Genomic DNA, 13,934 nt, shown 5'->3' with positions numbered 1-13,934 from the left:
TCATACGTCGGTTCTGGAACCAAATCTTGATCTGACGTTCCGAGAGGCATAGGGTGTGGGCTATCTCCACCCTGCGTCGCCGGGTCAGATAGCGGTTGTAGTGGAACTCCTTTTCCAGTTCCAGAACTTGTTGTCTTGTGTAGGCTGTGCGGGAGCGCTTGGGTTCACCTCCTGAATAATTTGGGTTTACTGTTGGGAGAGAAAGCCATATATTACTCTACAACTAACCCGCTTGAAAAATCACAATAACAGCCATAAACACATAACATGCAAAAAATATAACCATGGCCTAGTGACATATATTCTCAAAAGTGTTCCATTCAAACGCTAGATCCGAATAAAACAGCGCTGCATGCAAAAGACGAATGGTCATAGTCTATGTGGTAGGTTATTTCTGTCATGGGGGCCAGAGGCATACAATGACGTGCACAATCAGGGCAATCCACACAGAATGTATGAATCCATGTTAAATGTGTGGGCATGCCATACAACACAGAAAACATGTTTACAGCACACAGAAGTACACTGCAACACAGTACACCAAAAGTATTATATGACAATTCTATTTTTGTGGTCTCGCTTGCGCTGTGTGGACGTGCTGATAGCGGGTGACTTTGCAACAGTCGTATTTGTCCTCGTCTAATTGCACTCTAGTTCTCGAAGCACTCACTAATTATTGCAGAATAATACTCTTTACCTATAATAGAGTTGAACTGTTTGCCTAACCATTAGTGGTTTATGGCTTTAACCATAAATATGAATATTTCAGCTTCCATAAAACTTTTACCTCACAATAGAGAAGTGACAGCGAAGAGTACACGTTTATGCATCCAGCCACTTAAAATCAAATTACGAACGCATAAAACTTAACTTATGGGTTTCTTGAGCCGTAATAAAACCTACCCTTGTAGAAATTAGAAAGGGAAGGTTGCATAGACTTCAAAGGTAGTTGGCAAAGAAGTGCAATAAAAATTTATGGAGGGTGTAATTATATTGCCCCTACAAACAGCCGATCGTAAATCTCGACAGAGAGCTACCTCACAAGGGGAGCAATAGATTTAACACCGGACATCCAAGCTTCCTAACTTGGGTGAAGTGTAGTAGCAGGACGGAGCAGAGAAGTAGAAGTTAGCAGCACTTACCAATGTTTACGTGGACTTTTTTCATCCAGGGATACACCACGGGATCCTTGCGTGAGCTGGCCGATGAAGTGCTTTGGTTAATGGGGTTCTGGCCACAAGCGGGCGGAGGGCTTGGAGTTACGGAGTCGCAATGATGGCTTTGCTCGGGTAGAGGAGTTGAGAGTCCGGTTGGTGGTAAGACGTGACTCCTCGGCGACATAACTACTGCGGGCTGCCCCGGACCCTGGCACGACGTGTAAGGCGGGTCGACACAGCCCGACCGCTGGTGGTAGATCGACTCATGTTGGAACGCAGGCTCTTGCCTCTGAGCGCTGTAGTAATCCGGGGAGTGACTGGGTAGGTAGTCATTTTGGGAGTATTCCTCGCAGGGTGGAAACTTCGGGTCCACATAGTTGGAGTTGATCAAATAGGAACTCATGGCCATTAATTTCCTTGAATTGCACACAAAATATACTAAAATTTATATCTATCCCTTTACTCGTTTTCCTGTTTTGTAGAACCCTCCTACTTTCTGTCAAGTGAACAAAGTTAAGGATCCATGTGACAGCAGTAGCCAATCGCGTGGATCCCTCCAATTCCCGGATAAGGAAATGGGATTAGCCAGAACGAACCCCGCACATCATCCGTGCATAGTTTGTGACATTCAGATGTTTTATATTTTTATGATAGCACGCGGAAGATAGTCAACCAACAGAATCAAAACAATAACAAACGAAAGCTTATAAGTCTACAATGCGTGACGCATTTTCCCGACAGTTTTACGTCTGCATGGACGACTTCCAAGTCCCCCTCCCTACTCCACCACAATTCGTTAGGAAAAAACTCGCGCATGAGCTATGCAGCGCGCACATACCCAGTAACGATATTTAAGGTATTCTGGAGTTTTTCTTTTTTGGCTTGTTCTGAAAAAGCAGTGCCAGGGAAAGTGATGCAGAGGACCAGCCCTGGCCAAGCCCTTAAATGCGCTCGCTAATAATGCACGGGCAATGTCTGTGGCGTGAGCAGCGTGCAGCGGAAGACTGTCAGAGATTAATCTGGGCTTGTTTGAGATCGATAGAAAATTCATCAACTAATTCAGGTTACAAAGCCTCCTAAATCACAGCAAGACCTTTTTGCATTCAAGCAAGTAGGCAGTTAGAACCATCAAAGAATAGCGCTCATTCTGCACATGAATTTACACACCTTGCATGGCAATTGGAAGTGCAGCCCCATAAACTACAACAAAGAAGTTGAATCTAACATCTACCCTCGGTAGGCACATCTCTCCAGGTCATTAAGAGTACATATCGAATTTATATCAAGTGGATATCGCGCTGAAACATGTTTTGTTGTTTCAATCGAACACATCAAAATCGAAAGCTGGTGGAGGAGCCACCAAAGCGCCTCATTAAAGGGACAATTGCTGCATTTTCTGCAACTCGAATGAAAACACGTGTTCAATTATACATACGCCATAACCTCCCAGCATGTCTTCACAAAACAAGGGAAAGAAAAATGTCACATCATGCATGTTAAGTCTTTTTTTTACACAGAATAACAAGGCCTATAACAAATAAAAGCAGTTGAAGTGGTTGAACGTCTTCGACTTCCATCGATGGCGTAGCGCATATATCAACTACATACTCCCCTAGATACGAATTTGTGACTGTGTGTCTTTTCACACAAATCCGGATCTACAGGGTATATATAGATGACAGGTATCTCCTTAACAGGTATGGAACAGGGTAGCACACCTTGACCACTGGCAGTCAAGGTGCAGCACCTGAGTCGGTCTGCCTTCAAGTGCATCTATTGTCTCCCTCATTTCGGTGACGGGTGCTTTGCAAACAGACAATAGGTTTTAAACAGACTGCATTTTCGAAGTTTACCCTCAGGATACACCAGACAACATTATCATTTGATCTTGGAAAAAAGAAAACCCCAGCTCCTTCCGGAGATCCTACACAGCCAACACGAATAACGTGCGTTTCAAAGTAAATTAGGTTTAGCATTCAGCAAATCTGTTGTTATCACTTGAGTAAGGAGAATGGCAAAGGTCCAGAATGAAAAAAGAGCGACGGAGAGGGAGGGTGAGATAATAAAATTGCGAGTGAGCAGGTTGGGGGATAGCACAATCATACATATCTTTACCACGATGCATATTTTCACGTATGTTTCCACAACACACAACACACAAATACAGCGTGAATGGGCATTGGTTTGAAACGCCAGTTATAAGGAAAGAATGGGAGAGTGGGAATGGGAAATAATGCATATGGTTTTTATGGCAGGTCACTCCAATTTGCAGCTGGCCTGCCTAACACCACTCAAACGGAGTACGTATCCGGAGATGAGGGGTATAAAACCATAAAATATTCACAGAGGAAGAAATGGCAGCCTCCTGACACATCCTCAAAGCACCAAACAAACATTTTACGACCCTTTTAACAAGTTTTCTTCTCCTGTACCAAGCACCCAGCACTTCATTTCGATTTTAGACGGTACTGAAAAAGAAGCCTTAAACTCTACCAATGGATTACTCAATTCCCTTTCTCACAAGGATCCAGAAAATCCCATAGACACAGACATTACAGTGATTTTTTTTATCGTGATATCATCTGTAAAAAGGTAAGCTTTGACGTGGTTGAAAATATGGCTAAATCAAACGTACAGTGTAGAGAGATGGGCAGCTGTGTGTAAAATGGTAACCTAACTCAAAGACATGTAATGACTTAACATTGCTGAGATAACTAGACACGTATACCACTTTGCAAAGGAGAAGCGAGGGATTAAATTAATTTTCAAACTCTACTATCTACAGGGTAGGCTAGTATTTTGGATACTGTAGATTAATTACAAATCCAGAATCTGACTTAAACAGTAAAACGTCTCAGTGCATTATAGTCAACATCATATATAACAAAGGACACAGGTCCTGACCGCAAACCCAAAGTCTTTCGTTCAACATAATTTGCAGGGAAAAATAAATTAACCTTTATATTTTTGCTAGTGGAAAACAAAGAGCAGGATATTTTAATACACGAAAAGATCAAACCTGGTGACAAAGGATGCACTCCACTGAGTAGAATATATTTTTACAAAATCGAAAAAAATAATAATCAAGATCACATGTTTTCTCTTTTGAGCACGAAACGCAGAATTATTTATACCTCGTTTAGGCCATACTGCTATCAATAAGTCAATGTATTAATGTATGGACATCGTGCTTTAATTGCTCTTCAAAATCACTGTTGTCCCCAAGTAGCCTAGGCAGTAGAAATGACAAAAATCACACCTCACAACTTCTCCAGCACAAATCCAGTTTTCAGCAGAAAGTGAATGGGCAGACAAAACTAATAAGTGGTTCAAAACTGCTTTAAAAAAAATCCACCGGTTAACGTTTCTTTGTTCTCGTTTCAGTTGGATCTATATATATGTGTGTGTGTGTGTGTGTGTAAGCTATACATATGTATTAACATATACATATGCCAAAATCAGTCCAAGATTAATGTAAAATTGGCCATAAATAGAACGCTAAAAATAGTGAAATCGAATGTTTTCGGAAAAAGCCATGTGTCTATATTTTCGTTTAATTTCCTGGCTAGATACAAATGAAAGCTCAGGCCATCAATAAAATCAGTAGCACCCCTAGCGTCTGCATAGCCTATTCTACGGCCTACTAATTTCTCAAATAGGCCCGAGCAATCAAGTGAACACAATAGTTCTGAAATCGCCCTTTTCTTTCCTTGACTCGTTCTTCTCTTTTGTCCCTGATATAAATTGATTGTCAGTGTCGAATAAAATGGCCAGCCCTGCTAGGCACAGTGGACTTGCAACAACTATAAGGAAACAATGTATATATTCTGTACATTTTGCTGCACTTGCTATAAGAATAGCCATAATTTACTATAACAAGAAAGTAGCATGCAAGCTAAGCAATGGAGGAGAAAGTTTAGCCTTGCTGTCCACTCTAACCCTTTCACCCCCCGGTGTCCACGACCTCGCCTTCACCCCAGGCACCATCCCCTTAGAGCGGCATAGGGACCCACCGCCATCTGCCTCATTATGGGGTTAATGTGTACACCGCCAGCCATTCAAAGAGCCTAGGCAGAAACTATAGCCAAGGTAAATATTCACTACACTAGCTCCACACACAACTCAACAACGAGCGGCACCGTGGGGCCCGAATTCAGCACAGAACTCCGGTGGGAGAGGAGGGGGGCACCCGTGGACTCGCTGCACAGCAAGAACACGTGGTCCGCCCAGGCAAGCACCTGCCGGAGAACGCCACGATATGTAAATGAAGCGCCGATTTCTTTACTTACTTCTCTCCGCGCATCCATTTTCACTCCGTGCTCGGGACTTCTGTCTCCTCTATATTTTTTTGCCCGTCCGCCGCGGCAAAACGAGTGTACTTGCTCTCGCCCCGGTTTATTTTCGATTCTCCTCGAGTCCATTCTTTCCCTGTCGCCGTGGCTCTAACCCCTCAGCCGCCCCCCTTCCCCTTTCTTCAGCGCCACAGGTTTAGCCCATGACCTCGCCGTGATACCTTTGTGCATGAAACTCCTTCTCATTTCCGCGAGTCCCTCCAGATCCGCTCTAACAACCTCTGCAACAATGGGCAGGCGGACATAAGATCGTCCAAAACGGTGCAAGCCAATCTTCAGCGAGAATACTACGCTTGCCATAAGAGGAAGAAAAATATGCGATAAAACAGCTTGAGATCAACTTCATCTGCCAGAGCTGAGGTGCCGGCTGTCCTTTGTCGCTTAGCCTAGCAAACGGCGACAAGAGAGGCTATCCCTGCGCTCTATGCAACCGTTTCCCTCCTAATACATCTAAAAAATAAAATGCCCCATAACTCCTCCGCTCCTGCGGACGCCACAATACCATCGAACGCTTTAAGGCATTTTGTTGTGGACTCTCAAGTTTTCGTATTAATCTCGCACTTTGGCAGTCTTTGTTAAACAGCGAGGCGTGTCACGAGTCCCCGTACATTTTAATATTTGTTAGACGCACTGACCTGCGATTCACCCCGGCTCAGGGTCTCTCCCACTCGCAAGTTCTATAGTAATGCATGCATAGCTTGCTCGGTCATATTGAATTGTGCCCAGGTCATTACTTTGAAGAAAAATGACTTTGGAAGGGGGGTTCTTTCAAAAGGGCTTTCTAAGCCCGCAAACAAATCAAGCATAGCCCATTTCTTAATTTTCTGTGTGCATAAATGAAATGTTGTGGGAAAGCTGGACAGCATTTGATGCTGACCTTAAATGAAAACTGCTGTTTTTAAGCAATATATAAGAGAGGCATTATTTGACTATAAACATGAATGGGCTAGCCTATATCGTTCTTAAAAAAAGACCTTAAAATAAAATTTTAAATACTATTTTCATTCAAAGTTTTTGAATTAGCTGAAGGTATTAAGACAGTCAACATGCACAATTATATACCACAATTAATTAATTAATCCTCAGTAAAATAATGCAAGAAGCACATAGTAGTAAAAGAATATGTTCATTGGTCTGTGGCATTAGGTACCATCTGTGCGCAATGTTTTGGTCTTAAGCATATCTGAAACACTTGCGCCTTAAGGGGAAAAGTACATATGGCTGTCTAATTTGGTAGTAGTCTAACTGTTACAGTGGCAGTCGGGAAAACTATTTAAATTTAGATAGAACTGCGGTTTATATCCCGTGCGAAATCCAGATATAAAAATGTTGGACAATGCACTGCCTGGCAACGGCACATGTTACAATGGAATTGAGATTAATTCAGTGAACTCCGAGTGAACTCCAATTCCAACGTGTTTTCTAATACAATTATTCACCACTTATGCACTTTGTTTTACACAATACCGTCCCAGAGAATCATACCATCCCAGCAACCACCATTAGACCCAATCTTTGTGCCAATAATGTAATTATTTGTTTACTGAATTATGCATTTTCCCTCTTTCTGCGTTGATGGCGTCTGTGCAGTGCACGTTCACGAAAGCCAATCAGTCAAAGTTTGTATTTGTATGCCAAGCTTCTCTTAACTTATGTTTATATTATTTTGCTCGCAAGGATAGGTATATAGGCAACTCTGCATTTGTTGAGATTCAGTAGATTCAAGATTACTTACATTTTCCTAGCTGTTTTAGTTTTTTTAATAATGATCATTTTAAAATTAATGATTAGGCCCTATCACTTGGTAAAATATTTATGACGTCGAAGACTTTATCAGCAACAGTTGCTTCACATGTGCTTATAATTGTTTCATACGCATAAAAGTGAGAGGATTGACATGGTTATACAGACAGACGACTTGTTTTTAGGTTAAAAAATGTGATCTTTGGTATTTTTTCATAACATAAATAAGTAATCAATAAATGAGCACAAACACGTTGTGTGTGCGTGTGTGCGTGTGTGTGTGTGTGTGTGTGTGTGTGTGTGTGTGTGTGTGTGTGTGTGTGTGTGTGTGTGGCTGATACTACGTCGTGCATTATGGGACCCAAAGCACTCTAAATGATGCATAATCACTGAATTGGGTGGGGATGCATTGCGTCTTTGTTAGCCATTCTTTATTTAAAGAATAAACGTTTTCAATAGTGTGGGGTCATCCGGCGTGCAGCCTATAGGATTTTGACATATTATTTCAATGACCAAGGACACCACTCTGATAAGATTCAATGACTTGGGATGATTGGCATTGGCATGTTGAGGCTATTTTAAATATCTTTAGTCAGGGTGTTTTTTTAATATATATATATATATATATATATATATTATAAAGTGTTTACGCGTAAGCTACATTACTACAATAGTCTATAGGCTTTCGGTTTCGCTACTTATTCTTTGACAGGGTGGGGAAAGGCGACACGTAGTATTAATATATTTTATTTTAACTTTTTTTTTTCTTTCATTCTTACTCAAAATGTTGCAGTGCCGCCATGGCTTACATAGCCTAAACTATATCTGAAACTATTTGTCGAAGAACAGCCTTGAGAAACCATATGGTTTGGCCTACTCATACACTTCCTTGCTAGTTTGTTGTTGTTTTCAAATAGGAAGACCTAAGCAGAAAAATGTAGTAGTCTAGGCTAGTATTTAACAAATCATGGCCTGCTTAATCAAGAGCATGCTACTCAGTAACCGCGTTATTGTGGTACTAGAGTGCATGTGACAAATACCTTACTGATCGCTGGTTATTTTCATTAGGTGTAAATTAATTCACATATAGCCAAACCAAGATGCAATATCAACTTGATTTCTAGAAGTCACTGAAGCCATCGGCCAAGTATGAACCATCGGCCATCGTTGGTGCATTGCAGTGACCTCACTCGGCAGGAGAGCAAACACCTGCATTATGAATGGGAGAAGCCCAATGTCACCGAATCCTTCCGTTTAGTTCTTCGGTCTGTGCGGCCATTTCTCTCCGTTTCTCTCTGCCTGTTTGGTGAACGCGAGGGGCTTGCATTGTTACACCGCGAAGGTCAGCCCTCCACCTCAACCCTCTTGTCTCGCTATCATTTCTCTCATCTTTGCGCATGAGACAATCTGTGGCTCTTCACTCCCCCGCCCGGAGCTTCTCTCTCCTTTCAGTCACTCCCCTCCCCTCTCCCCTCCTCTCTCTCGCTCTCCCACTTTGCCATTGACATCCAGCAATTGGTCTACAGAGTCGACAGCCGAGTCACGCACGACGTAAACTTTTGACCCCTCAACTCTGTGACCCCGGGCTTCTACACAGCCATTCTAACGAGGATAGATTCACCTTCACTTGCTTGAGGCTAACGTGTAGAATAAAGAGGAGACGTTGTGCTATATGACTGCTTACGGCCATTTTACATTCAGCGACGCACGTTATATGCCTCTCTTAATAGCGAGGAAAAAAAAACATTTGGTTGCGCATGGTTCTTAGGATACCGTAAACCTTTCCCGCACGTATCTATCACGACACAAGTCTTACACTACCACATCGGAAAATGAATTAAAACAAATCTAGCTGCATATACAGCCGTATGTGTGCTTTACATTTTCAACTGCAATGCTCTGGTAAGCGAGGCTATTCTGCAGGGAGAGATATTCCTTCTGAAGCTGTGAACTTTGGTCTAAAGCGGGCTCTGCTGGCCACGGAAGAGCGTTGCATCTAGTTTTCTAGCCTCTTCTCTCTGGCAGAAAACTAAGGCAGAAATAAAATACATATGTGGTATTTGAATTAGCCATCGAACTTGGTTGCACATTACTTCGTTGGAGACAATGCTCTGCAATTATGTAATCTCCATCCACATGTTACACGTATCAATTCGTGTCCCGTGGTGTTGTTTTACAGTGGTGTAGTTTTTGCGTTAAAATCTCGAGAAGACAGTATCGGCCCGTGTACAATAATTACGTCGTTCTTCTGATTGCCCCACACTCAGTATTTAGTTAGGCATAATTAAATCAAAATACACCTACATCGGATCGAACTTAGCCAAAGAAATGATTACGCCTCAACCAAGACATAACCAGCCTTATTTGTTTGTTTCTCTTATTATTATTATTATTATTAGGCTATTATTATTATTAATATTATTATTCATAATGCTGTTATTATTATTAGTATTATTATTATTATCATCATTCTTATTATTATCCTTATAAACATTATTCATATTATTATTGGTGTTGTTGTCATCGTCATTATAGGTATATCACAAACTTAAGCATAATATTCGAAATGAGTATAGTGCGACGATTGTTATGTTCGAGCAACTGTCAAAGGAGTCCAAAATATTGTCAGAATGATCCATATAAAAACATGTAGGCTACCGCCACATCGGAAGTATAGCATTATAGACTTAACGAAAGCTTAGCCTAAATATTTGCTCAAAACAGTGTGTCCTAATATATTATTATCTATTTACAAAAACAAACTATCTTATCTCCTACAAGAACTCGTTCGAACAGGGATAGGCCATTTTTGACTGTTTGGTTTTCAAACACTGCAGAAAACACATCCGTTGGGTTCAGCACCAAACAGCCTAATGAATAAAATGGACGAGAATCGCTGGTGTTGCCTATACGCAGTGGGGTGCATTCACTGGACTGATATTGGGGATGTTTTCGTTGTCCGTCCTCACGCATGTAATGCTTAGTGAATCGGATGCAGAAGAGGAAAGAGAGTGGGGTAAATAAATACATTTTCCGACAGCCTCCCTCTCTCCCCCTTTGGAGGGATAAACATCGAGTGGCCCATGTGATGAGCTCGCTGTTTGTTTGAGCGCGTGCGCCGAATCGGCTGCGCGCGTCTGCTGACCTCTGGATGATCCCGTGCTCATGCATTATGGATGAGATATACGCGCGAAGATTACCCCTATCAATATGCAGAACACATTACGAGGTTAAAATGGCAATTTAAACGTTCGAAACGACGGCATAAAAATCTGCTCGATCTGTCCCTGAAATTCAATCCTACGTCAATTCAATATTTTGCTTGACCATTGGCACGTTATTTAAATTTTGCATAACAAAACAATGTATCTAGACAGTGCAATAGACTGGCAATATTCAATATTATCAATATACTGCACCGACTGCATGCGGTGTTTAACTGCGTTCAATTGAGCCTGAAGGTCAGCCAGGCAGTGTGACAACTGTAAAATAACTCTATTGGCGTTCAAAGCACAAATATTTTTCTGATCCAGCGAGGTAATTTACCCCAAAACTATATGACAACCATTCTTAGCAGACTGGGTAGGCCTACCTACTTATGTTGCAAGGGTAAATTCTGCTTTAGACTGATCCCAACCCACCCAAGCAAATACATTCTGACGCACAAACACACCTTACATTGAATTTGCCGTCGCCTAGTTACTCACCGACACACCTAAAACATGTTAGGCCCGAATGAGATCTGTAGGCTATGCGTTTCAGACGACGGCAGGCAAAGCTAGTTGTGCACAAACTATTGGAGTGTGAAGGGTCCAGGGCGATGAACTCGGATCGGGATTCTAAAAGAGGCCAACATGGAGGAGTTTGGTAAAGGCCTTGGTCCTTCCCACTATATCAGTGACAAGGAAGCCGATGAAAAATTATATAGAACGCCTAGCCTTTCCTCGCGACTAGAGATCTGCCTTCCTGTTTACCACATGAAACTTCCTCATTCTGTTGCGCGCACAACACACATATACACACACACGCGCGCGCTCACACACACACACACACACACACACACACACACACACACACACACACACACACACACACACACACACACACACACACACACACACACACACACACACACACCACAAACTATTCGAGCCAGAAGGGGATGTCATTTCGATTTTCCTTCAAGCTTATTTTATCTCGGACTATGAGGCCTAAACTGAGCCAAATATTTGATTATTAACATTTAATGCAGGAGACATTTGCAGTTGCTTTAAAATACTAAACATCTCCAACATTTCAACAGCAATTCGCCTTTCCCTAGTCGTTATGTCATCACACAAGTCACTTAGGTAAATTCTATACTATCCTCCTTAGAAAGTACAGTGTGTAGGTTGCTTGTGCTCTCACACAACAGCCGTAAACTCTCGCTGACCCCGGCAAGGATGAATTGATTTATTAACAGATGGTACCATGTCAGATTAACCCTAAATGCCATGTCGGCTGGACTTGTAGCCTACCTAAGCTTCAGTATCCAAAAAGAGCAAAATTATCGACACAAGCAACTGGCTGTGCAGAGCATAACACACAGAAAAGAGTAGCCTATTTATTTTATTAAATTTGATCACCTGGCAAAGAATGGGAAATGTATAAAATAGGCCTAACTTACATCCGAAACATTTTTTTAATGAGGAAAGAAACAAGAGTGTGAGAGAAAGAAAGCACTGGAAAGAGAAAGAAAGAAAGAAAAGACTATTGCATAACTGCGGTTGCTAAATTTATGTAATGACTTGTAGATAAACGAGATAAGCTACCAAGGGTTCTCCAACCCAGCAACTGCGTTTACGCCTGAGCCATAAAGCGGCGCAAGGAAACCACAGACTTCTTTTTGCGGTTGTTGTTAATGTTGGATAACATTAATAGTCACATCAATGACAGTCCTATGCTCTTATTACTGGAGTGCTACCACTAGTGAAGTGCCGTTTTTAAAGAGGGGTCTCTTTGCGCGGTGCTGAGTGGAATCTAATGATATACAGTTCCGAACTTTACACTCGATTTGAACTCAGCTAGGCCTATGTAAGAGTCATGATGACAAAAACATTAAACAGTTTATATGATAGGTGTAATTAAATCATATAAAGATCCCCTGTGATATGTGAGCTTAGTCCTAGCATTATCCAGGCTATTTTAGGTGTTCCTACGTGAGCTTTTTCTTGCAGACTCGTAGACACTTTCATACAAATGTCGAGAGTCGCGGCAGGCCTATCCAGTGTGTTGTTATTCACACGTTTCCCTTTTGGAAATACTTGGGCGGAGTTGGAACAAAGATGTGCTTGTCGAATTGTGAGTGTGTGTATGTGTGTGTGTGTAGGGTGGTGGTTGGAGGGGGGTGAACGTGATACACTGAGTGAGAGAAAGTGTGTTTGTGTGCGTTTGAGAAACAGAGAGAGATAGTGTCAGTGGAATTATTTCCAGAATGTTTAATATTTTCAAGAAGTTGCATGGCAGTAACTTTTCAAAACATCCTCATAATTTCCATAACTATAGCGACAGTGAACTGTCCAATTGACACAGCCAATGGACAAAATACATCTATAAAAAAGTAGAATATTTCACGAAATTGAAACTTGAATTTAACATTTGGCTAGACTAAAAGGTAGGCTTCCACATCACAGTAAAGTCTGAAGCTATTATCTAATAGCAGGTGTGAATTCCATCCAACATCAGAGTCGCCAGGTATCTCTATAGGTCTATTTCGTTCAACTTAGAGCCTATCCTTGCTGTTTTGTGAACTGCAAACGATTTTTACATGAGGTAGACTAATAAAGGCACAGGACAAATATATCCGTATCGATTCGAATTACATGTAGCATCAGCATTGTTATGCGAAGTTGTTTTGATGGGCATATCATATTCATATAGGCTAACCTGTTCATTAATAAATCCAACACATATTTCTATGGCAGAGTAACCTAATCCATAATCCAAACGGCTACAACACACTATCTCAAAATTTACCATGACCATAAATAGCCTATCCTGCACACATTATACTATTTTTTTTACCCTTGTATCTTTATGCAGGCGCACTTATACACATCTGCAAGACGCACAAAAGTCCAGTGCTTCATCAGCAGTAACCTACAACAGCTTTCATTGCCCTGTGACAGTGGGGCGAAATGAATTGCCCCCCACTATCTGACTCAGTGTCCTTCTCCTCTCAACCTCGCCCTGAGACCAAATGACCGAGCAATAGGCTTAATCTGAACTTACTTCATGTACGCATAATCCATAGTCCACATTTTCTTGAAAGTAGAACCAGAGAGGAGACATTATACGGACCAGGCGCGGGCACTGCAGTGGCCTACCAGACTGCTCTTACCATCGCAACTGACCCTTTAGAATCCCTTCGAAGCAGTTAAACCGTCACTTGCATTCTAGAATGTGAAATATATAGTACATTGTCAACTCCCCAAAACCATAAAACTAACTTTATGGACCCCACGTGACTTTTGAGAGCCAGTGAGGGGTATCTGTCTGTGGCCTGGGCGATTTTTACGATCTAACTTCAAGATAAAATGCTCATCCGTTTGACATGTAAATGTCATAGCTACTTTTGGTATAGTTTGGTGAAAAGGGAAAGCGGAATTGCTAAACGCAGGCGACCAAGCAGGTCGGACAGCTA

At 41.7% G+C, this 13,934-nt stretch overlaps 2 protein-coding genes and 1 long non-coding RNA gene across 4 annotated transcripts in view; 1 reads left to right on the top strand and 2 right to left on the bottom strand.

The window, feature by feature from the left end:
• Positions 1–1,772, bottom strand: part of hoxb4a (homeobox B4a) — a 3,320-nt gene extending 1,548 nt beyond the window's left edge. Inside the window, exons 1-2 of the mRNA XM_062532790.1 lie at positions 1,143–1,772; positions 1–189 (exon numbers count right to left, since the gene is read on the bottom strand). The exon at positions 1–189 is cut by the window's left edge and continues 1,548 nt beyond it. Of these exons, the coding sequence (XP_062388774.1) occupies positions 1–189; positions 1,143–1,566 (613 nt within the window). The 5' untranslated portion in view covers positions 1,567–1,772. The remainder of the gene's footprint in view (positions 190–1,142) is intronic.
• Positions 1–13,934, bottom strand: part of hoxb3a (homeobox B3a) — a 55,227-nt gene that overhangs the window by 27,762 nt on the left and 13,531 nt on the right. The window contains exon 1 of one of the 2 annotated variants that reach the window (XM_062532779.1): positions 13,523–13,631. The exons of the other annotated variant lie outside the window; for it this stretch is intronic. The gene's annotated coding sequence lies outside the window, so the exon portion shown is untranslated. Of the gene's footprint in view, positions 1–13,522; positions 13,632–13,934 lie in introns of those variants that run through there. 2 annotated transcript variants of the gene reach the window in all.
• LOC134077277 (uncharacterized) overlaps positions 1–13,934 on the top strand; it is an 87,955-nt gene that overhangs the window by 64,309 nt on the left and 9,712 nt on the right. The gene's annotated exons all lie outside the window — the stretch shown is intronic.

Source organism: Sardina pilchardus, chromosome 3 (assembly GCF_963854185.1).
Source record: "Sardina pilchardus chromosome 3, fSarPil1.1, whole genome shotgun sequence".
Taxonomy (NCBI): domain Eukaryota; kingdom Metazoa; phylum Chordata; class Actinopteri; order Clupeiformes; family Clupeidae; genus Sardina; species Sardina pilchardus.
This window is presented reverse-complemented; position numbering and strand designations above follow the sequence as displayed.